This window comes from Mercurialis annua, linkage group LG7, assembly GCF_937616625.2.
Source record: "Mercurialis annua linkage group LG7, ddMerAnnu1.2, whole genome shotgun sequence".
In the NCBI taxonomy this organism is placed as follows: domain Eukaryota; kingdom Viridiplantae; phylum Streptophyta; class Magnoliopsida; order Malpighiales; family Euphorbiaceae; genus Mercurialis; species Mercurialis annua.
Window position 1 is genome coordinate 8,752,589 of NC_065576.1, and position 23,105 is coordinate 8,775,693.

The 23,105-nt window shown below is 31.8% G+C and overlaps 3 protein-coding genes and 1 long non-coding RNA gene across 7 annotated transcripts; all 4 read right to left on the reverse strand.

The window, feature by feature from the left end:
- Positions 1-497: 497 nt before the first annotated feature.
- On the reverse strand, positions 498-3,545 carry LOC126654756 (uncharacterized). Of its 4 annotated transcripts, none has more exons than XR_007632686.2 (8): positions 3,368-3,545; positions 3,216-3,261; positions 2,390-2,431; positions 2,029-2,088; positions 1,883-1,943; positions 1,435-1,523; positions 879-1,068; positions 498-735 (listed from the first exon to the last, which is right to left on the reverse strand). It is a non-coding gene; the product is annotated as an uncharacterized LOC126654756 (long non-coding RNA). The 4 variants fall into 4 exon arrangements; XR_007632685.2 differs by having other exon boundaries at positions 2,390-2,427; positions 3,368-3,544; XR_007632688.2 differs by having other exon boundaries at positions 879-1,015; positions 2,390-2,427; positions 3,368-3,542.
- Positions 3,546-4,576: 1,031 nt separating this feature from the next.
- On the reverse strand, positions 4,577-5,414 carry LOC126654755 (uncharacterized). The gene has a single exon (XM_050348731.2). The coding sequence runs from the start codon at positions 5,308-5,310 to the stop codon at positions 4,702-4,704; it is 609 nt and encodes a 202-aa protein (XP_050204688.1). The 5' UTR covers positions 5,311-5,414; the 3' UTR covers positions 4,577-4,701.
- An 8,127-nt stretch (positions 5,415-13,541) lies between these two features.
- Positions 13,542-14,638, reverse strand: LOC126656725 (uncharacterized). The gene is made up of 2 exons (XM_050351329.1): positions 14,465-14,638; positions 13,542-14,141 (listed from the first exon to the last, which is right to left on the reverse strand). The coding sequence occupies exons 1-2, from the start codon at positions 14,636-14,638 to the stop codon at positions 13,542-13,544; spliced, it is 774 nt and encodes a 257-aa protein (XP_050207286.1).
- A 1,722-nt stretch (positions 14,639-16,360) lies between these two features.
- Positions 16,361-21,256, reverse strand: LOC126656115 (uncharacterized). Its single transcript, XM_050350600.2, has 4 exons — positions 21,106-21,256; positions 19,533-20,570; positions 17,735-18,605; positions 16,361-16,759 (listed from the first exon to the last, which is right to left on the reverse strand). Exons 2-4 carry the CDS (start codon positions 20,499-20,501, stop codon positions 16,713-16,715), a joined length of 1,887 nt encoding a protein of 628 aa, XP_050206557.1. The 5' UTR covers positions 20,502-20,570; positions 21,106-21,256; the 3' UTR covers positions 16,361-16,712.
- Positions 21,257-23,105: the final 1,849 nt, after the last annotated feature.

Consider the following 23,105-nt stretch of genomic DNA (forward strand, 5'->3'; position numbering starts at 1 on the left):
TGCATAATGTACAAAAACCGTTGCCGTAAGTCTACTGCAACAGTTTTAAATCAGCTACATTTGCGGCCGCTACAATAGGTTTTAATAGCTATTGCAACAGGTTTATTAATCTATAGTAATAGAAATAAAACCGTTGCATTTAATAACAAAGACAGCAGTTTTAAACCTCTTCTGTAACAGTTGAATAATGTAGTTTAGGCAACAGTCTTTTTTATAAAGCAACGGTTTATATAGTACTTTATGCAACACTTATATATACTATTTGCAATGGTTTGACTAAAACTTTAAGCAACAGTTTATATAGAAAAGACAACAGTTTTTATTTGAGGAACCGAAATTAAAAACTGGATTATTCGCTAAATTTAGAACCAGAAAACATTCACTAAAATTGAAAACATAAGATAGTCACTAAAATTCGAAAAACGGAAAATATTTATTAAATTCAAAATCGGAAAATATTACATCCATTACATCACATAATGAAAAATATTCCATGCATTACATCACGAAAATACTCCATTCATCTATTACATCACGAAAATATTTCATTTATTACATCACAAACAAAAAATATTCACTAAAATTAGAAAACGGAAAATATTCCATCAAAATTATTGAAGAACTGCTTCCTTCTCTGTTTGCTTCTCGTAACCCCTCTTCCATAAACAAGTGCACGACCGGGACCCTCTCACCTATAACAGTGGAAAAGGCATCACTTCCACTGTTTTGGAGCTCCTGTAATTTGGAGTGCACCAGAAATTAGTATGAAAAACGATAAGAATTAATAAACCACTAATTGGATATAACATAAAATTCAACAAAAGTAGAGTAGCAACAATTTCTAATTGCAAAAATAGAGCTATAGACGAGAAACTTACAATCTTGCTTAACATGGGAACTTATAAAAAAATCACATTAGCTCTGAGATATGTCCACTCCAACAGTACAAATAGCTAAACCCGTGTTTTGTATTAAACACGCCTAGTCGCCAAGTGATGCAGGTTGCATCAAAATCCTACATGACAATATTGTCCTTCCACATAAAAAACCAGAGGGCATTGTGGTCTACTGCCATGCAATAAAATATTTAATGACCCGGAGAATTCCAAACTCTATTAATGATATGGTGTAAACTTCATTTTTACTATCATACATGAGAAGAACCATATGATTTTACAATAGAAAGTATCCTTGTTATGATCAACTTCTTATCAATTGATAAAAAAATAACAAATTTGGCAATCATGGTAAAAATGTGACAAAAAGTATAATGACATTTCATTTCAATACCACATGTTTAATAGATCAGATTAAGACCATACCAGTGACCCAATGGAATTCTGAAAAATTATCCGCCCTGTGGGTAGTTAGTCAAGGACACAGAGACACTTGACATTACAAATCACGAAGAAAATGGAAAACTAGATGACTAACCTTGCAAAAATGGTAGAGAAACTTCTCCACCGGCAACTTACAAAAGATTGTCTTTCACATTAGAGAAAAAGTCCAAAGGGTGATGCTACCTGCATATATAACTATAATGTTAGTCGCATTCTTCAAGCTTTACAATATTTCTATGACAAAACTATGATTTATTTGATTTAAATTGCTCAAAAATTTCATGGAATTTAATATTATTACTCTAATAATCTTGAACAAGAATTGAAGGACTATATAAATTTAGAAACATGTCCGCACTCCGATGTGTGTCCTAGACAAAACAAAAATAACAATACAAATTAGGCACATGGGAAATTACTAGCAGCAAGCCCGTGTTTAATGAGACTGGCTATCAAACAAAGTTTTTTTATATTAAAGTCCAAACATTAGACCCATCGTCTATCTCATAATATTAACCTTAGGCCAAATTTATCAAACTTACTGCAATACTCTCCGCAACTTACTTGATAATTCTGACAATCGCAGTTTCATTTATTAAATACCTATTCAGCAAACCACAATGTCAGAAAAAATAAAAAGAAGTACAACATGAATTTTCCAATAAAATGATTCAAGTTGACGCACAACCTTAAATCTGATAGACCTCAGTGCTTGGCAACCCTTGCAAAGAATCTGTGAGTCCATCTCCTGCATTTTATTAGGCAAACAAAATTAATACACTTATAAACACAATTCAGGGAAAAACATTTCTTCCCTAGATGTGACCGGCATAAAAACAGAGGACAATAATGGTGAAAAGTTACAACCTAAGATCACATTCAGAATAATTATTTAAATACCAAGAAAGATTTCTAGTGTTATAATTAGTTGGTGTCTAGATGCTACTAGAAACATGAAGGTTTGAAATTAGTAGAGCCACAAGAGAGAAGATTAAATTTGTTAAATGTATCAAAGACGAAGTAAAGAAAATTATAAGATCATCTTTTACCTGTAAAGTTTCCTGAAACAAATGCACGGAAAGCATCTCTAACTTAATCATGCATAAGAAGTGAATTGGCTGTTAGTACATAAGTCTAGATAGATAGTTAAAAAAGTAAACAAATAAAAAAAGGAACAATATACATACATATAGCTAATGTTGCAGATTAAAAATCATGAACAGAACTGAAATTGATACCTTCAGGACTATCAAATGTAACTAAAAGATCAAATGAGTAAAAAAAATTAGGTGTTCAAACAAATTCACATATAAGTAAATACAGAAAACAAATGTGAGGCAGTCAGTTTTCTAAAATTTTATGAAGACAAAAAATATGTGTTTAACCATATAATATGATTTGATATTTTTTAATTATCTATTAGCTGAATAATTAAACTAATTTCATAATTTAAATAGGTAAAAATTGACACTTCCATTGCTAATTCTCTGGTCTTTCCTCTTTCTAGCCAATTATTTCCATGGCTTACTGTTTTTCTCATCATGACATTACACATCAGAAACAAAAAAAAACAGAATCACAACCAAATTTGAGTGATAAAATTTAACTATGTAATAATACTAAAGGATTTTGTAAAGTAAGAAAATGAAGAACAAGAAAATATAAGGTTTCCATTTTAAAGTCAGAGAAGTACTATCTTATTTAGTTGTTATATTTTAGTCTTAACCACACAAACTCCATATCAAAATCTAACCACATGAACATAACAAAATTATTCAAAATTTCATAACAAAATCTAATCACATAAACATAGCAAAATTATTCAAAACAGTAAACCCTAACATATATACAAACTATAGTTGAAATTATACTTACTTAGCATGTGAAGATATTGAAGAGATCTTCAAATTATCAGTAAACCCTAAAAATTGAAAAGAGCAACGAAAATAAGAGATAATTAAAATTAAAATTGGTTAAGAGATGGCTATGACGAAGAGAATCGGCGAAGAGGTGGCGGTGGAGATTACCTGAGATTAATGGAGAAGAGAGACGGCGAAGAAATGACTATGGCGAAGAGAAACGGCGAGAAAAACTTTCACCTGAAAATGAAATTGAAAAACATAAACTATTTGGCCTAAACGGCGAGAGAATTTCATCTGAAACTGAAAATGAAATAGGCCTAAATGATTGGAAGTTCTTTTGACAATTTTATTATTTTTGAGTTTGTTGCTTTTTTAACATTCATTTTGGCACATTTACAGTAGTTAATTAACAAATTAACAATTAATTATGTGTTGAGTGACCAGTCCAACTCAATACTATATAACAAAATCCATCAACACATTATATTCCACTTGATTAAAGATTATTCAAATTAACATTTGAATTAGATTTGCAAAATGATTTTTTCATAAAGTTAAACATATAATTTGATATAACGTAATAAAAAGCAACAGTTTAAAAGTGTTGCTAGATTCAGTCAAACTGTTGTATATTTTTAAACTAATGCAACCGTTTTCCATATATGTTGCCATATCTTGTAAATTTTAGAGTTTTGTTAATTTCTGTGTAACGGTTTTTAACCGTAACCTTTCTGTTGCCTTATATGTACTATTGCAACAGTATTGATAGTGTTGATATGTTAGTGTTGCTGAATGTGACTTATGTAGTAGTGATATATGAGAAATTGAATGCGCATGCTAAACTTTCCTTAAAAAATTCAGGATATATCGATCTAGTCTTTATAATAGAAGAAGGAACCACCAATTAAAGAACTCATAAAATAAACCGAAAGACTGCATAGAATTGATTGAACAAGGACCAACCTACCAGCCCAAGATAAAATGTGGTCTTTCCAACCAGAAAGCTTTGATCTAAACGAACTCACAATTTGTTGCCCATAGATTGCTTTAATCGGCCTAACATAAAGAGTTGAACAAGGCATATCATCATCGTTCGGGATAAAAAGTAAAGTGTCATTTTAGCACAAAATCCTGCTTAATTTCAAGTCAACTGTTTTGGTTACATTTTAGCACAAAATCTTGATCAAACTTAATTTTTTGATTATAGTGCATTAATTTAAAATTTAAGATTAGAGTTTTGCGTTCCGCAAAAGACTTATCTGGTTCGAGTGATAATTATTCTGGACGTGTAAGGTTTAAAGATATGTCTCATAGTTGTTACGCGTCCATCTCATAGTTAAACTAACAAAATTAACAATAGTGAAAGTAATAGCATATTTCAAGAACAATTTATCAGCAACTCTTCATTTGAAAATTCCTATACAATAATTGTAATTCACAACTCAATTCCTAAAACGAATGAAATTAACACTAACATAAAAACTGTTCTAATTCTGTGTCTATAGTGCTTCAAAAGCAGCCACTAATGCAAAAATCTCATAATCTTGGCATTTGCATCCACTATCTTTGCAGCATCCACACTGATCATCATTTTTCCAATCCCTCAATTTTCCATTTCTCTTCTTCATCTTCTCCATTACTACAATTTCTTGAACTCTAACTTTCATTTGTATTTCCACTGAAGGAGCCTCAAAATAATCATCATTTTTGCAATTCTTTTCTGAAATCATCATGACCCACTTTTCGATTTCCATTCTTGGCGATTCAACAACTGTTTTCCATGGAATTTCAGCTCTACCCACAAGTTTTGACCCTCCAATTTTTCCAAGAATTGGCTTTGTGTTTCTCCATCTTAGCTCAAACACCACAGTTTCTTGCTTCAAATTGTTGATAGAATCCTGAGTTCCTAAACACTCTAAAGAAAAAGATTCATTCCAAATTAGGTTAGATTTTGAGGAGATTTCTTGGGTATTTAGTTGGATTCTTTTGTTGTTTCCTGAAGAAAGATAGTATCTAACAAAAAGATTACCATGCGATTTTAGGTTTAAATTCTTGGCTTGAACTATATTTATCTCACAGCTAAGAGATTGAGTAGTAGTAACTCCCATTTTCAAGAAAAGGAGAGCAAAATTGATGTTTTCTTGGGTGTCAAGGAAAGAAATTTAGGGTTTTGATTGGGATTCTTTGGTGAAGAAAAGTTGTGAGTTATGGCATTCTATATATATGAGCTAAGTAGCACGGAAACGGAAACGGGAAACGGAAACGATACGAAACGGACACGGGGAAACGAAAGTTTTTCAAAATGAAGGACACGAAACGTGGGGGAAACGTGTAAATAACAAAAATGTAGGGATATATTTATAAAAATATTATTTAAATATTTATCATAATTAACAATATAATTCATTTTAATATACTAAATATTTAAAATTTTATAAATATATAAAAAATATAATATAATTCAACACAAATAAATATATTTGATGTACTGTGGGTAATGCGAATGTAAAATTTATGGGTAACTAGTTAGATTTTTTTATTTGTGGGTAATAATTTTAAATTTGTTTACAAATTTTTAATTTTTATTATTTACGGAAACGGCCTGAAACGTTTCGTACGGGTGTCCAAGAGTTTCCGGTTTCCGAAACGTTTTCGAAACGGGAAACGCAACTTTGTCGAAGTTTCCATGCTTCTTAGTATATGAGTATTTCATGTGGATACAAATATATGTAGGAAAGTGGGAGCAATATTTGCTTTTTAATATAAAATAATGTGCACTAAGTGTAAATTATAGTCACCCACCAAGCAACATATTTATTATTGCCAAAAAAATAAGATGCTACGATGTGGGGAATGATTTTGTTGAATTAAAATAAGCCCTTGAGAATCTTGAAGAGCTGGATAGATATGTTATAAAATGACCCTTGCTAGTTGAAATATATGGTATTGGGTCACATTAAGTATTTGATAAATTAGATCTACATTAATCTAAGTATGGTTTTGAGTAGACAGCTTAGATATATGACAGTATAAAACAAAAGGGTTAATTTTAAAAAAAATACCAAATATTTAGCGATTTAGCGCTTTCATCCTTTTTTATTTTGACAATTGTATGATGGCTTGCCAAGCATACTATGGTGACATGTCACACTGGAACTATTGCGTTATGTTAGGCTACATAAGCGCCGCGTTAAAGATTAATCTTTTAGTTAATTGTAAAAAAGAAATTATTAGAAAAAAGAGACTTGATTTTTATTTGAGCAATTTTTTTAATTGAAAGTTCTTTTAGAAGTTTTTTTTTTTTTAGTTAAGACTGCTATTTAAATTATAGTTGAGTTTAATACATACATATACATATATATAAATATGATAAGTGTATTTAGTTATATGGTTTAAGATAAGTTTTCCTTATCAAATGAACAATGTTTATTTATATAATACTTTAAAAAGGCATATCCTTTCAAAATCTCCAAAGGATACATATAGGAAACTCAGATTTGAAGAGTTGTAAAGTAAAGTCGATCTGTGATTTTGTGGTATTCTTTTTATGATTCTGTGTTATAAATTTTTTAAATATATATTTTGCTCTCCACATCTTCAAGATATATACAACTCACACCACCAAGGTTGATCTTTATCACTTCATTTACTTTTACTTTTTCTTTATTTTTTTTCTAGTTGTTGACATAATTCTTTTTTAAAAAATCAACTAATTTTATTTTAAAATTATTTCACTAATATATTATTGGGTTAATTGCAAATGCATACACGAACTTTACCCTAATTTGCAATTACAACATAAACTTTGAAACTTGGCAATGTTAGTAACAAACTTTCATTTTTTGGAAAATTGGTACACTGACCAATCATGCAACGACACATGGCGGTATATTACAATGTACACGTTAGTGTTTTTCGTATTTGGTGTATCGATTTGCCAAAAGTGTAAAGTTGGTTACTAACATTGTCAAGTTTCAAAGTTTATGTTGTAATTGAAAATTAGGATAAAGTTCGTGTATAAATTTGCAATTAACCCTATATTATTTAATGAGCAAATTACTCGGACATCGCTCATATCTATTATAATTATAATTCACACTTTAATTTCTCTTGTTGGAAAAAACAAACGATATGGTCTTTCATTTTTATTTCCGTCAACAGTCTAATAACTTCATCTATTTTTGGTGTTAGTCAACTGGGTAAGTTAATTTTTAAACATGAGTGACAAAATTATTGACAGAAACAAAAGTGAGGGATCACATCGTTTTTTTGAAATTAGTTTTTTTTTTGAATTCGGTTGACTAACACAAAAAATGAACTGAAGGACTAAAACGGTAACAAAAAAAATGAGAAACCATATCATTTGATTTTTAAACAGGAGGGAAAAAAGTGTGAATTATGACATATGTTGGATTCTTCATACTAATTTGCTCTATTTAAATACTAAAATAACATTTATTTAACTTATATTATTATACCAAACAAATTCAAAATAAAATATGATAAAGTATGAAGGTTTTATCAAATAAATTATAAAGGCCTATGGTAAAAAAATCCAAATCTTTACGACTTATAGCAATTTTATCCAAACTTTTTATTTTTTGTAATAATATCCAAACTGTAATTTTTTGTTGCAATAATATCCAAATTGTATTTTTTTATTGCAATAATAGCCAAATTGATGGCTAAACTTGTTGTTTTCAATTAAGATATTAGACTATTATTATTTATTGATGTATAATAATATAGTAAAAGTCTCAAGAAATGGCCAAAAATTCAAAAAAATCACATAAAAAGTGCAATTTGACTATTATTGTAACAAAATAATACAATTTGAATATTATTGCAAAAATTTAAAAGTTTGAATAAAATTACAACAAGTTGTAAAGGTTTGAGTTTTTTTTACCATTAAGCCAATTATAAAATATATTTAAACATTTAGTACATGATAAATATGGACTAACGATGGCAGAAGTAACTGAAAATCAGACCAGATCTCATAAGGGTAAGGATAATTTAGCAATACCCAAACGTATTTGAGACTAGGCAGAATTCCATTAACATAGGGATGGTGGAACCGTACTAGACGAATAAAGATCATACTGAAATCCACGAATGTAAAGATAAAACATTTACAAAAATATTACATTTAAAAAACCTGAAACACATCAGAAAAATACTGCTAGAATCTCGTCCAAAATTTTCTGATCGCCGAAATTTAGCAGAATTATTTTTCGGCCGATAACAGTCAACGGTGCGGTCAATAGTGGTTTACATCTCAATCAACAATGGTCAATAGCATAGTCAATACGTGTTATGTGCAACGTTAACTAAGTAGAGTTTTGATTTTTGTTGGCTTCAATGAATGAGTGTTTTTTAAATGTTTTTAGGTTATCATAAGTGTGTTTTTGGTGTTTTTGTTCTATTGTGTAATTTCAATATTTTATCAATATATTTTTAGTGTTTAATTGGTTGTTTTTCTTAATGTGTTTTAGGTGTTTTTGATGTTTTAATGTATGTTTTAGTGCTTTTTGATGTATATTTTTTAATATTTTTATAAATATTTTTTTCGAAAAGTTTTTAAAAATATTATTCATTGATATTACAATTTTGTCTGCCTCACTATTTTCTTACATACGTTATTGTAATAAAACTTTTTATACATTTAATTATTCTTAATAATTATTAGTTAAACAATTTAAATAAATACATAAATTTAAAGAAGGTTCATATTTTAATTTTTATGTTCCCACTCCGTTTTTAAGTTAGGAAAGATGGACACTTCCTTGACCAAGGAGAAAATTCGTTGTGAAATCTTTTCTTTGAGAACAAATCTAACTTTTTATTATTAAATTGAAAAGAAAGTGGTTCCAACTGATAGGTTTCAAACATGAAATTGATAAAGTTATAACATTCTTATCAACTGTGAAGATCATCACTGACTTATAAATTAGATAGCAATTTGTTAGATCGTAGATTAAATTTATTTCACAAACGCTTTTTCTTTTTAAATATTAACAAAAAAATATTGTGAAACATTTGATTAAAATTTAAATAATCAACTAGTGTACACCCATCTCTAATCTCTATTATAACTATTATATATATTCTCTATTTTAACTATAATATATATTTAGATTATGTTAGTTTTATGTAATAAGTCTGGAATAAAATAGCTTTTCCATATTGAATAATTATTCTGCACTTTAGTTCATGAAATGATAACTCCATGAAACTGCTATTTCCATAGACGGATCTTCATGGAGACATGCAGGGGTAATGCCCCCCCCCCCCCCCCCCCCCCAAATTTTAAAAAATTACCAAATACTACTTTTATTTTTTAACCTTTCGACTTTCGAATTTTTTTAAAAATAACTAGATATATTAATTTAGCATTAATAAAATATCGAATATTTTTAAATTTTTAAACATTTGATTTGTATGTATTTAATTTGGTCCTTTCAAAAATTACAGTCAAGATCCGCCACTGGTGCCTATACATGGTTTTGTGAGTAGTTTAGTTCATGAAATGATAATTTCATTGAATTGCTATTTTATATTTTTGTGAAATAAAATCAGATATATCAAATATAATTGCATGTATATTTTTAAAATCAACAAATTACTAAATTAATCAAAAACAGTTACTTTTGATTATTCAAATAACATTATATATTCTAAAAACAATTTAATAAGAAAATTCCCCAAATGAAAATTAAGTCTCTTGTACCTGATAAAATATTTTTTTTTCTATAATTAATTATTATAAATATCATTGTCAATTAATCTTTCTGTTCTTTTTTAATTGTCCATTTAGCCAAAAATACATAAATTAAAAAAATATTTTTCTTGTCTTAATTTATAGAAATAAAGAATGATTTAACCCTACTTATTAATTATTAGTCTATCATTAATGTTTTGTTTCGTTATTTACATGAAATTCAATTATGAAGGCACAAAAAATATTAAAAAAATAAAAGGAGTAAATATTTTTATTTATATAAAGAATAACAAACATGAATCTCATTCAATGTGGTTCAATAAACAAAAAAAATCAGAAAAAGAAAAATCTTTGACTTTGTAAATTGTACTAGGCTTAATTCTTTAAAAAAAACTCCACCTTACACTTTTTCTTCGTTTATACCTCACCTTGTGAAAACTTTATTTGTATCTAATTTTGGGTTTTTATGTTTCATCCCTATCCAAAAGCATTAAATTGTACTATTTTTATTTAAAAAAGAGTTTAAAACATACTTTGTCTATTTTAAAAAGTACAAACAAATTTGTAAACTTAAAATAATCAAATACATCCAAATAATTAATATATCTTTTTTAATTTTATAAAATAATAAAAAAATTAAAAAAATTTAAAAAAATCTGGAACCAACGAGGAGCGAACTGAGGAGCGGCTACTCCTTCTCCGTGGAGAAGAAGCGACCGCTGCTCCTTCTTCATGGAGAAGGAGCGGCGGCAGTTTCTGAAATAATTTTAAAAAAATTAAAAATATTTATTATTTTTTTTAATTTTTTATAGAAGATGGCATTTTTGTACTATTAATAACATTAATATATAATTAGTATATATGTTAAAAATGAAGGATTGTTTTAAACTCTTTTTCAAATGAAAAGAGTACAAGTTAATGTTTTTGGGTAGAGATGAAACATAAAAACTCAAAATTGGGTATTAATGGTGTTTTTATAAGGTCAGGGTATAAACGGAAAAAAAATGCAAGGTGAGGATTTTTTAAGAAATTGAGCTATTGTATTATCATAATTTTTTAAAGAGAATAAACTTGAAAGATAAGTAGCTAATATCGCATTTAATTTTTAAATGGACAAGCACTTATAGATAAATAAAACTGACTAAATGAACAATTAAAAAAACGGAAAAAGTATTAATTATTTGAAAGAAAATTGATTCTTCAAATATTATTTGTTAGTAATATTATATATTAACTGAATACTAAATATAAGAGTAGATCTAGCTTATCAAATAATACTGGTGCTAATTTCCCTAAATAGATGTTTCGCCAAAATAATTACAACTTTACATTGTTTCAGAAATCATGCTTCAAAATTGCATATTTTGGCTCATATAATTCATTACTTGTTATTACCCATTGAACCTATTTCTTGGGATCTCCATTCAGTTAGGTCGGATTACCATTATGAATGATTCATTGTATAGGCAATATTCTCATTCCATGGGAAGTTTTGTGTCTATCTAGCTAGGGAAAAGGATCATTTATGCCCCTAACGTTTGCCTCAAGGATCAAGCAAGCCCTCAACGTTTAGAAAGGTTCAAATATGCCCCCAGCGTCTTAAAAAGTGAACAACCAGGCCCCCATTTTGACTTATAAATGAAACGTTGGGGGTCTGATTGTCAAAATTAGAGGGTCTGATTGTTCATTTTTCAAGACGTTGGGGGCATATTTGAACCTTTCTGGACATTGAGGGCTTGCTTGATCCTGGAGGCAAACCTTAAGGGCATAAATGACCCTTTTCCCATCTAGCTAATTCTTTCGTCAAATGATCTGCTAAGTTATCATTAGTGCATGCATGATCCACTCTAATAGCCCTTGTTGAGATGAATTCTCTAACAGTGATGTGCTTACGACGTATCTGTCGTTTTTTACCGTTATATTAACGGTTCTCAATTTTTGAAATAGCCGCAATACTATCGCAATGGATAACACAACTGGTATCCGTCTTTCACTTAAAGGAAGCTCAGCTAGCAGGCTTTTTAGCCATCATGCTTCTTCACTAACAGGTGCTAGTGCTATCATTTTCGACTCCATCATAGATTGAGCAAGAATCGTCTATTTATTTTTTGATTTCCAAGAAGCAGCTCCACCGGCTATACTAAATATATAGCCGCTCGTAGCTTTGGAATCATCTGACAATGTATTCCAATCTGCATCATTGTATCCTTCAAGTATATCAGGATGCTTTTAATAATGTAATCTAAGATTCATAGTTCTTTTAAGGTATCTCATAACCCTTTCAATAGCATGTCAATGCTCGATTCTAGGTCTACTAATAAAACTGCACATTAATCTAACGACATATGTAATGTCGGGTCTAGTACAATAAGTGGCATAAGGCTGCCAATGATGCTCGCATAATCAGACTATCGTACACTATCACCAGTGTTCTTAAAAAAATTTACACTTGGATCATATGGTGTACATGCAGGTTTACAGAGAAAGTAATTATATTTCTTTAGGAGTTCTCAACATAGTGAGATTGATCTAAATAAATTCCCTTTTCAGACCTAGTAATCTTTATCCCAAGGATTATATTAGCTTCTCCTATATCTTTCATATCAAATTTACCTTCTAGCCAGAGATAGCCTCAAATAAATTCAGAGTAGTTTTCACCCTCATGATGCCTCCTCTTCGAATGCCTGAAAAAAAACAGATAATTATCATCTGCAAAAAAACAGATGACTAATTGCAGGTGCTCCTTTGTAAATATTAACATTGTGAATGGTCGTAGACCTTTCCTTTTCAAATAATAGACAACTCAATCCCTTCACACAAATGATAAATAAATTTGGGGATAGAGGGTCCCCTTGCCTTAGACCACGAATAGGAACAATTTTCATTATATGTATCTCCGACGCTAGTATATCTCATTGTTGAAATGCATTCGATAATAAGATCCACCCATTCTTTTGCAAACCCCATATGCTCCATCATATTCTCCACAAACGCCCAATCAACTCTGTTGTACGCCTTATTCATATCGATCTTTAAGGCGGCGTAACTAGTCCTCCCTCTAGATTTTCTCCTCAAGTAGTGCCTTATCTCAAAGGCTATCAAACAAATTATCAGTGATTAGCCTATTTTCCACAAACGCACTTTGATTTCTGAAATGTGCAAAGGTATCAAATGCTTCATTCTATTGGCAAGAACTTTTGCAATGATCGTGTACATAACATTGCAAAGAGAAATAGGGCGAAGATCAATTACAAAATCATGATCTTTCTCATATGGTATTAGAACTAAGGCTGTATTATTCATATCCGCCTCCAACTTGCCACTACGTAAAAAAAATTGACACATATCCAGCAGGTCATGTCCTGCCATAGACCAGTGGTGTTTAAAAAAAAAAGTCGGACTTAGCCCATCCGGGTCCGGCGACTTATCACTGTGCATGCTAAACACCACTTCCTTCACTTTCTCTAAAGAAACATGCCGGAGCAAGTCGACATTCTGCTCCTCTGAAACCTTTTGCTGCACTTCCACATTTCCAGCCATAATAACACTATTTGGAGCAGTGAATATGTTACTAAAGTATCTCCAAATAACTGCAGCTATGGACTGCTCATTATATTGCTAGTCACATGTATCACTTTTTAGTCTCAAAATTCTGCTGTTCCGCTTTCTTCTCGTAGCTGAGTTGTTGAAATATTTTGTATTAAAGTCCATTTCCTTTAGCCAAAATTTTTTGGCTCTTTGCTTCCAGTACATTTCCCCCTTTTCCAGCAACCCATGTAATTCCTTCAAACACATCTTAAGCCTCATATCTCCTGGCATGTCAGTTCTATTTTGCAGCAACGAAAGCTCCTCCTCCTTCTTAAAAATCAGCGAGCCAAACTTAGGTCTAATATTCCTGCTCCATCCCTCTAACTCTACTTGGACATTAGCAACTCTTTGCATTATACCCATGACACATGCACTTCTCCAACTACTGTTAATTACACTTCGACAATCCTCCTTAGCCACCCAAATATTTTCGAATCGAAACTGTTTCACCGACTTCCTACTCTCCCCTGACCGGTACTTTACAATAATAGGTTTGTAGTCGGAAGTTGTAACATCTAGGTTATAAAATTCAATGCTTTTAAACATCTCTACCCAAGAATATAAACATAAGGCCATGTCCAGTCTTTCCTCCACCAAAACAGTCGTCCCTTTCCCACATATACTGACCACCTTTTGCACCAAGATCCAATATTTCACAATCAATCATAGCTTCCCTAAAGCCCTTAAGCATCCACCACGGTTGTCTCGAACTCCCCTAGTTCTCCTCTTGAGCTAAAAGGTCATTAAAGTCTTCAAGGATACACCAATGAATAAAATAAAAAAAATACTTAAATCTCTCAAAAGTTTCCAAGAGTCTCTTCTTCTATGCCTTTCCAGATATAAAAACTCGTAACTCACCATTGTTGGCTATCTTTCTCCGAAATAGTAATGGCCACAAAATTAGCCGAATAACGGCTAGTCTTCACATGATGCAAACCATTCTAGAAACTCACAAGTCCTCCTTTCCGCTTTTTACAGTTCCCTACAAAACACCCCTCATACTCAAGAGCCACTCTCAACGCTTCCACACGTATAGATGTTACAAAACTTTCACTTAAGAAAATTAAGTTTGATTTCTTTGTTTTGTCCATATTCTTCAATAAACGAATTGCCCGTGGGTTGTCCATACCACGAAAATTCCAAGCTAAAAGACTCACTATTGATGGCGGGTTTGGATTCTATGGCCCACCACCGGACTCGAACAATTTGGATCGATAATCGTAGATTCACCTAGAAAATCTAATTCACTTTCTTTTGATCCATTAAACACATTAGCCTGATGTCTTTTCCTCTTTGCATCTAGAATCAGCTCACTTTATAGTTTTAGAATTAAGACTCTTATATTTAGGAAATTCCCTTAGATTCTGCTGATATCCTTTTATCAATAGATATTCATGCCTTCCACCTAAACCATTTTGCAAATTTGAATTATTATTATTTATGGTAAGCACAAATTTTTCACAAATCTTTGTATTCAAACCTTCCAAGTCATCTTCTCCTTCTACCCAGAAAACCTAGTTAGGTTCGCCGGCTGCAGCCATTTATCTATAGTGTTAACAATAGTCCTCCGTAAGTTAGCTCTCATTTTAGAATTATCGGTAAAAACTCTTGAGGAACTGGATTTGCATAATACTTGCTACAGAACTTTTCATAATGGTCGATAATTCCACAACTAAAGTAGAACATGGGTAGTCTTTCGTATTGAAAATTGATCCAACTCCAATTTCCACCTCTTCTTCTAAGGTTCATGCGTCTTTGTAGTGGTTTTCGAACATCAATCCTTACACGAATTCGGAAAGATTTCCGTCCTGGTCCTTTTCCTTCTTTCAGGTCATTGTCTATGAATGTTTTGATATGGTTACCAATATTCTCCCTCACCTTCTCTCTATGGCATACCATAGAGAAATTTAGTGAATTTTCAATATTAAAGAAAAAATAATAATTTTAACATAAACTCTGGGATAATATTAATTAACCTAAATAATAAGTTCAAAAAAAAATGTATGGCATCAATGAAATGTGAATGGTTAGTCAAAAACCCTACATCAAGAAAACACATTAAGAAATTAGACATGTTAAAAAAATAGGTCAAATGACTAAAAAAGTCAAATCTTTCATGAAAGTTTCACAAAAGTTCAAATCTTCCGATTTTATCCAATTTTTTCTGAAACGCATGATTTTGTTTCAATTTTGTCCAACTACACAATTTTGCTTATATGGCGCCATGCCACATGAGCAAAATTACATAATTGGACAAAATTGAAACGAAATCATGCGTTTCAAGACAAATTGGATAAAATTGAAAATTTTTGACTTTTGTAAAACTTTCATGAAAAGTTTGGCCTCTTTCAGTCATTTGGTCAAAAACACTCAAATAGAAACCATCATCAATAATTTTTGTGCAAATTACTGTGAAGCCCGCCACATGTGTCATAATTAACATGTTGGTACCTCTTATTTGAAAATCAAACGATTTGGCACCTCTTTTTTAATTTTCAAACAATTACAACCTTCTATTAAATATGAGTACCAATTCGTTAACGTAATTAAAAATGAGGTATCAAATCGCTTAAATAATTGAAAATGAGGTACCAAATCATTTGATTTTTAAAAAAGAGGTACCAAACTATGATTTATGATATATATGGAGAGCCTTAGAGTAATTTGTTCATATTTTTTTTAGTATTAGTTCCTATACTTTTATTTGTCAAATATTAAGTCCCTACACTTTCAAAAAAATTTAAAATTATATATATTTGTCAAAGAAAATTCAACCCTGCAGTTATTATGACTATAGTCGTCACATGAACTCAGTAAAATTAGCAAAGCACAACCTGGCACTGGCAGACTACTGTAATAATTTTAGCATCAACAGTTGAAAAACTCAAAGGTATTTTTATATACACAACTCTTTTAATCACTCAAAATAATCAAAATCTGAAACTTCACATCCTCTAGGCTGCAATTGTTCTCTACACTCAAAACCTTTTTTCCATTTTCTACAGTTGAAAGAAACAAAGAAGACTTGCAAAATTAAAAGAAATAATTCAATATGGAACAGTTGTTTTTTATACTCTATAGACTCTAAACACCGACGACTCACAAATTTCTATTGAACTTTTCAAGAAATGGAGCAAGATGCAGTGATCATTCTGAAGGTGTTGTAAGGCATTTCATAATTCACCTATCTCTCTTCCGGTCTCAAGACTCGTCTTCCTCGAGCTGCACTTTGTAACCATGCTTTATGTCTGCACCAAATCAAGACGCCAAGTTAACGCGTGAGACTTTAATGGGCATAAAACATACACCAGACATCAAGCATTAAGTAGACAATTGCATTATTGAGCACAGGCTTTAAAGAAAAATTGATATTGCCCATTCGAAAATAAATACATTTTCTGCATGCCGCATAAGATGATGGGTCCACGATCTCTTTGAATTCTAGTAGACCTCGCTCAAGGATTAGTTTATCAAAGAATGAGGACTACCCATAAAATAATCTTTGCATTACTACGTACCGATCCTAATTTACAAGGGTGGAAAGTTACGAGACGATGATCATGACACAAGATAAATAGACACCACTCACATTGGGCCCTATCTATCGTCAGCAGTTCAATTATTACATACACAGGTACAATTATGTCTCTTCCTAACAAACAACTAGCCCCACCGGGTGCATTGAATAATTTTGTTCTGCAATCGTGAATGCGAACCAAGATGCAGCTAGCATTAATCTATGCTACAATGTGATCCTCAGGAAAATACACATTGAACTTTCACAAGATTCTCCCTTAAATTTTAGATATGAAGTAGATTATTTTTAGAAAACCCAGCATAGCACACATCAATATTATGTCAATTTACAGTAATTTTGTAAAGCTTTACAATCACTATTTGACAGCAGCCTAGTTTATCTTCTTGTTGCATATTAGCTTTAATTGGGGTGTGCATCTGGTTCGGATCAGTTTTTTTGGTTTGGTTTGTACTTAAATAAACTGAAATATTTTCCTTTCAAAACCGAACCAAACTGAAAAACCAATATCTTTTTATAATGTCAAAAATGAACCAATCTAAATTTTTTGGTTTGTAGCCATTTGTAAAGATGTAACTAATCAATCTAGTAATTAAATCACTCAATATATCTCACTACTAAAATCTTTTCATGGTACATAATCAGGTAAATAAGTCAGATAAAATAACTTAAAAATGTAGAATAATACCTTTTAATGATGGTTTATCATATTTATCTTTCCTCTCATCCTCGTTCTTCCATTCACTATCATCGTCATCATCGCTCATTTCATCTCGTCCATCATTTCCTATATCACTTTCACTTGCTGTTTCCCATTCTGAATCATCACTGTCCTGGCCATAGATTTCACCCTCACCCTCACCATGGACACCTCCATGTTTAATAGCTGCCTCTCTAAATAACCAGGCCGCTCGCATCTGCTTCTTTACTAGGCGCTCAGCATAGTCAGGAACTTTATTCTGCCTCAAACACAGGTCAGGATCATTTGACTGAGAACATTCATTAATAAAAAGAATAGCATCCAACAAGCTCTCTTTAGCTAAACCCAGCATGTCATAAGCCTGAGCTCTTCTCCAAAGGCTTTTTGCATGACGGTTAAGAGGGTTGTGGAGACAAAGCGCACGTGTAGCATCACTAATAGCAGCCAAGGGTTGTTGTAATAGAAGATGACACTGAGATCGATTACTGTACAGAACAACTCTCTCTTTTTTGGATCTCATTGGACACAACGACAATGCTTCAGAATACTTTGACGCAGCTCCTGAAATATTACCTGATGAAAATAGGGAATTTCCTTCGAGCTTGACCACTAATGCTGCTGCCTGTTTAATATGTAGATCTTCTTTTGGCATATTCTTTTCCCATTTTAATCTTTGTTTTGAATTTAAAAGCTCCTCAATCTGTTCTTTTGTCCGATTACTCATAGAGTTACGACCTGTTCCTTGTGATTGAATACAATCCTGAAGAACACTAACAATGGTATCCCCAAGCTTTTTGTGATCACCCAGAACTGAGATGTCTGCAAGGTCAATTAAGGCAGGTACTGCTTTATCGATTACCTAAAACATGCCAAGTACAGATATGCAATGTTAGAGATATTTCAAGCATTTAGCAACTGGCTTGCTCGCAAATTATATGAAGAACTTCATTCAGACATGGTTACTACTTTTCAAATTGGATGATTGCAGACTCTTTAAAACAATACAAAGAAAGACTAGTTAAATTATTTGCCACTCAAAGAAAATGCCATCGTTATCTCACTTGTATTGAATAAGTAGCTGAATACTACTATCTTCAAATTAGGATAATTAGCAACGTTGCATGGCTTGGACAAAATGTAAATAATTACATTATCTGCATTTTACAATGTGAAAACATATCACTGTTGCGCATATAGTTCAATACATTCTGAGAATCAGAGTTGCTCGCATGATATTTTCTTTCTTCAAATAAACATGCGTACATGCATGCGCATGCACACTTTGCATTAGGGGTTTGTCAAATTCTATGTTTGAGTGTTTCATCTGATAAACTGTGCTCATGGCCTTAGCAATCAACCACGTGAAGATGTGTTTCTACATTGTTCTTTACATGATTTGTGCCTAAACAGTCTGATTCAAAAGATTGGTATAAGTAATGAAATGTCAAAAGAGTATATAGAAGTAAGCTCCATCTTTGATCTCCAAAATAACCAAGATGGAGCATCAAACATCAGTATTGGGTCCTCAATAACGTAAATGAACTCGAGAAAAGTTATGAAAACAAATGCTCCTATTTATCCATACTTCAAATATGAAAATGTATAGAACAACAGAAATATAAGTTCAATAAACTATTGTTTAAGTAAGCAGTAATCTAGATAAATGAAATAAACTCAAGTACCATCAAAATATGAAAAATCAAGTCCCTGCAATTACACTGGGTAAGAAAAAGCACTTCATATGTTAACGAAAGTAGATAAAAACAATAGTGTATATGCGATGTACCTTATGGCATGTACTTGGATCTTGAAGCAACCATAGTAGACAATCTATAGCCATATACTGCCAATCATCCGATGAATGAGCAATATTGCACAGTGCCTCAATTATACCAGGACAGCTAGCAACAGGTCCCCTACCAAGTTTGTGATGACAGATTGTTCTTAATAAACCAATACCAGCAGGTGAATTTTCATTGACAAGTCCACCCCACATGCCGGGCAATTTTACTAAGAATTCAGGCTTGCATATGGTGGGAAGAAACTCAGGTTTGAAAGCAAAGCAATTAATGAGCTGAAGTGACCAGCATTGCAACTGACTTGCCCATTCCTCGGCTTTTCTGGACTCCATCTCGACACCTCCCATGCCACGAGTAAGCAAATCACAATGATAGCTCAGCCTTCTATCCACATACTGGTAAAAATGCGAGTAAACGATTTCTAACGAACTTATCCCAAGTTGAATGGAAAGCTCAAGGATTTCCCCTTGACTTGCCACAGCAGGAAAAGTGCTGGCGTATGTAGCCAAGTGACCTAGAGCGCGTACTGCAACTCTTTGTTCTACCCATGTCAGCCTCCCCCTCAAAAGCTCAACCAGCGGAGGAATTACACCAGCATGGACAGCACTCTCAGCAAATTCTTCCATATTCATAGTGTAAGATCCGATTATATGAGCAGCATAGTACGGAATATATATGTTTTGATCATGAGAAAGCCACCGTCTATTCTTTAAGCCCTTCCATATAAGAGCGGCCATACATTCAAAAATTCCTAACTCAATGAACTCAGGATCATTAGGATGTGCCATGGCAGTGTTCCAAAGACCACTAATAGGCAGAACCTGACCATCATCATCTTGTGAAGGAAGTTCTCTGAAAAATTTCAATATACTCGCTCTACGTTTGCTTGGATTTCCTTCTTTCATGACACAGAAAAAACATCCCGGGTACGGACAATCTGCTGACACTTTATCCATACTCAAAGAACTCGACCGAATTCACACTCCACAAGTCAATTCTTCATCGACTGGGTGAAACTTTCAGCACTACACAATAATAGCACCTCAATTAATAAAAACAATAATGGCTGCTGAAACAAAGAACTCTACTAAACTAATAACATCACAGCCTATGATCACAACCTAGGCAAATACGGATACGGGAAAACGGGACACTTGGACACAGACACCGCGAAATAGTGTTATTTTAAGGTTTTTTATGCAAAACATGAAGTTTGGTGTCCGAAATGCTTCCGAAACGGGACTTATTTGATTGAATAAAGTGTCTGTGCTACCTAAATCACAAGAAACAAGCACATTATGCAGACAATTAGATCTAAAAATGTGAACTTTATGCAAGTTGATTAACAAAAAAAAGCCAACCCAATTCTTCAATGGATAAAAGATCCGAAACCCATGACCCCTTCAACCCTTACATCAACAAAAAAACCGAAACAGAACTAAATACCACTGATTAATTAAGAAAACACATGACAAGCAAATAATTTTATACTTCAAAACATCAAAGCAAAACCAAAAACTAATACTATTAGAAGAAAAAAAAAACAGAATTGAGACGAACCTTTGAAACCAGAGAATAAAACCCACCAAGAACAAGAAGAAATAATTTTCTCAGTGTCAGTTGTTTGCTGCAGTCTTTAAACGGCACCGTTTAAAGAGAAGCAAAGTGGAGCAGGAGTGTGATTTGTTTTAATGGATTTGTACTGATACAGACAGCAGACCGAGAAGACACTCATGTAATAGCTAGCAAAAGCAGATGTATTTCCCCACTCTGGTTACTGCTCCACGCGCGTAAATGGTGTTGAGGGATCCAATTGTGTGGAGCGTGGTGTGTAGGATAGAGTGAGAGCGCGTAGGTAAATAAACATGGAAAATGAAATGGGTCTTGTGATGGCGAAAATAAAAGCAGAGTTAGGAAAGTGATAACTGGCCCCATGTCCTTACCGCGTGTGTTTTTTTGTTTCTACAAGCGCTCTTCGTTACCGTTTTTAAATACTATCAAAATAGGAAATAAATGAAATAAAATATTATTTTTTATACTATCATTAATCTTTTTAAATCTTATTCACTATGATATTTACTTTCAATATTTTACGTTTTTCTACACTTTATCTTTTCCCTAACTAACTACATTTTTATAAAAAAAAAAAAAAACTAACTACATTTAGATCAAATTTTAATTATCTCTAAATAAAAATTTATATTATCACACAAAAAAATCAGTCACAAATTATATAAAAATCCCTAAAAAAAACACAATTTTTGTTGCTAATTATATAAACAAGAATACAAGATGAATTAAAAGTCCCTTAAGTATTTTATGACACAGTTGTCTTGTCCAAGAAAAAACAATTATAGCACATCAAAACTTAATAAATTTTATGCAAAAAATGAGGGAACTACCACTGATGGGCTGATTCTTCCACCCACCATGAAGGCTATTGCAAACTTGGCCAAATGTTTTTTTTAGGCTTAAGTATTTAACAATCATTCATGTTGAATTTTTTTTTATTTATACCCTAATATAGAAAAACTTACAATTATACTCTTATTTGGGTTTTCATGTTTTATGTCTATCCCAATTTTTAAAAAATTGATGATTTAATTAATTTAAAGATAAAAACATTAAAAACAATTAAATAGAAGGATTATATTCATATTTTTTCTATTTAAAAAAATAGAAGCAAGTCCTTTAACTTTAAAAAGTGTTCAAACAAATCCTAATAATTAATTAATTTTAAATTTTATTAAAAAAATAAATAAATTAAAAAACGCTTCCGCCCGTCCACCATACTCCGCCGATTTATGAACATGCTGCCGTATACCAGAAAAATCGTCGCCGTCCAAAACTCACCACCGCCCTGGATCTGTTCATCTTTAAAATCCAAGCTTCAGCCACCATTTCTTCTCTACTCCAAGATCTGAAAGTTTGCTTCTTTTTCAATGGGTCTGTTCACCTTTAAAATCCAAGCTTCAGCCACCATTCTTCTGTGCTTCAAGATTTGAAAGTTTGCTTCTTTTCCAAATTCCCCTGCTGGGTATTTTAATCTCAAAAGATATCTTCTTAACAGACCCAGATCTGGATCTATTCACTTTTCGGACGTAGTGAGTTTGGGCGGCGGCGATTTTTCCGTGGACGGCAGCGGATTTATAAATTGGAGGAGTACGATGATGAACGGGCGAAAACGTTTTTTAATTAATTTAATTTTTTAATAAAAATTAAAAAATTAATTATTAGAAATTATTTGAACGTTTTTTGAAGTTGAAGGACAAGTTTGTATTATTCTAAATAGAAAACAATATGATATAACCCTTTTATTTAATTGTTTTTAATGTTTTCATCTTTAAATTGATTAAATTGTAAATTATTTTTAATTTGGAGTAGAGTTGAAACATAAAAATTCAAATAAGAATACAATTAAAAGTTTTTTTATATTAGGATATAAATAAAAGAAATTTCAGCGTGGATAGTTTTTAAATAACTAGTTTCGCATTACGTGCTATGCACGTGGCTCGTAACGTAACTCGTCAATGAATATATTAATAAATTTATTATAATTA

Bases quoted from the DNA above. Each gene is read 5' to 3' on its own strand.
- LOC126656725 (XM_050351329.1), bottom strand. From the start codon at position 14,638: ATGGACAACCCACGGGCAATTCGTTTATTGAAGAATATGGACAAAACA. The intron at 14,142-14,464 runs GTGAGTTTCTAG...TTGGTGCAAAAG, and splicing joins AAAAGCGGAAAGGAGGACTT to GTGGTCAGTATATGTGGGAA.
- LOC126656115 (XM_050350600.2), bottom strand. From the start codon at position 20,501: ATGGATAAAGTGTCAGCAGATTGTCCGTACCCGGGATGTTTTTTCTGT. The intron at 18,606-19,532 runs GTACATCGCATA...GGCATGTTTTAG, and splicing joins ATCCAAGTACATGCCATAAG to GTAATCGATAAAGCAGTACC. The intron at 16,760-17,734 runs GTATTATTCTAC...GATTTGGTGCAG, and splicing joins TGATAAACCATCATTAAAAG to ACATAAAGCATGGTTACAAA.
- LOC126654755 (XM_050348731.2), bottom strand. From the start codon at position 5,310: ATGGGAGTTACTACTACTCAATCTCTTAGCTGTGAGATAAATATAGTT.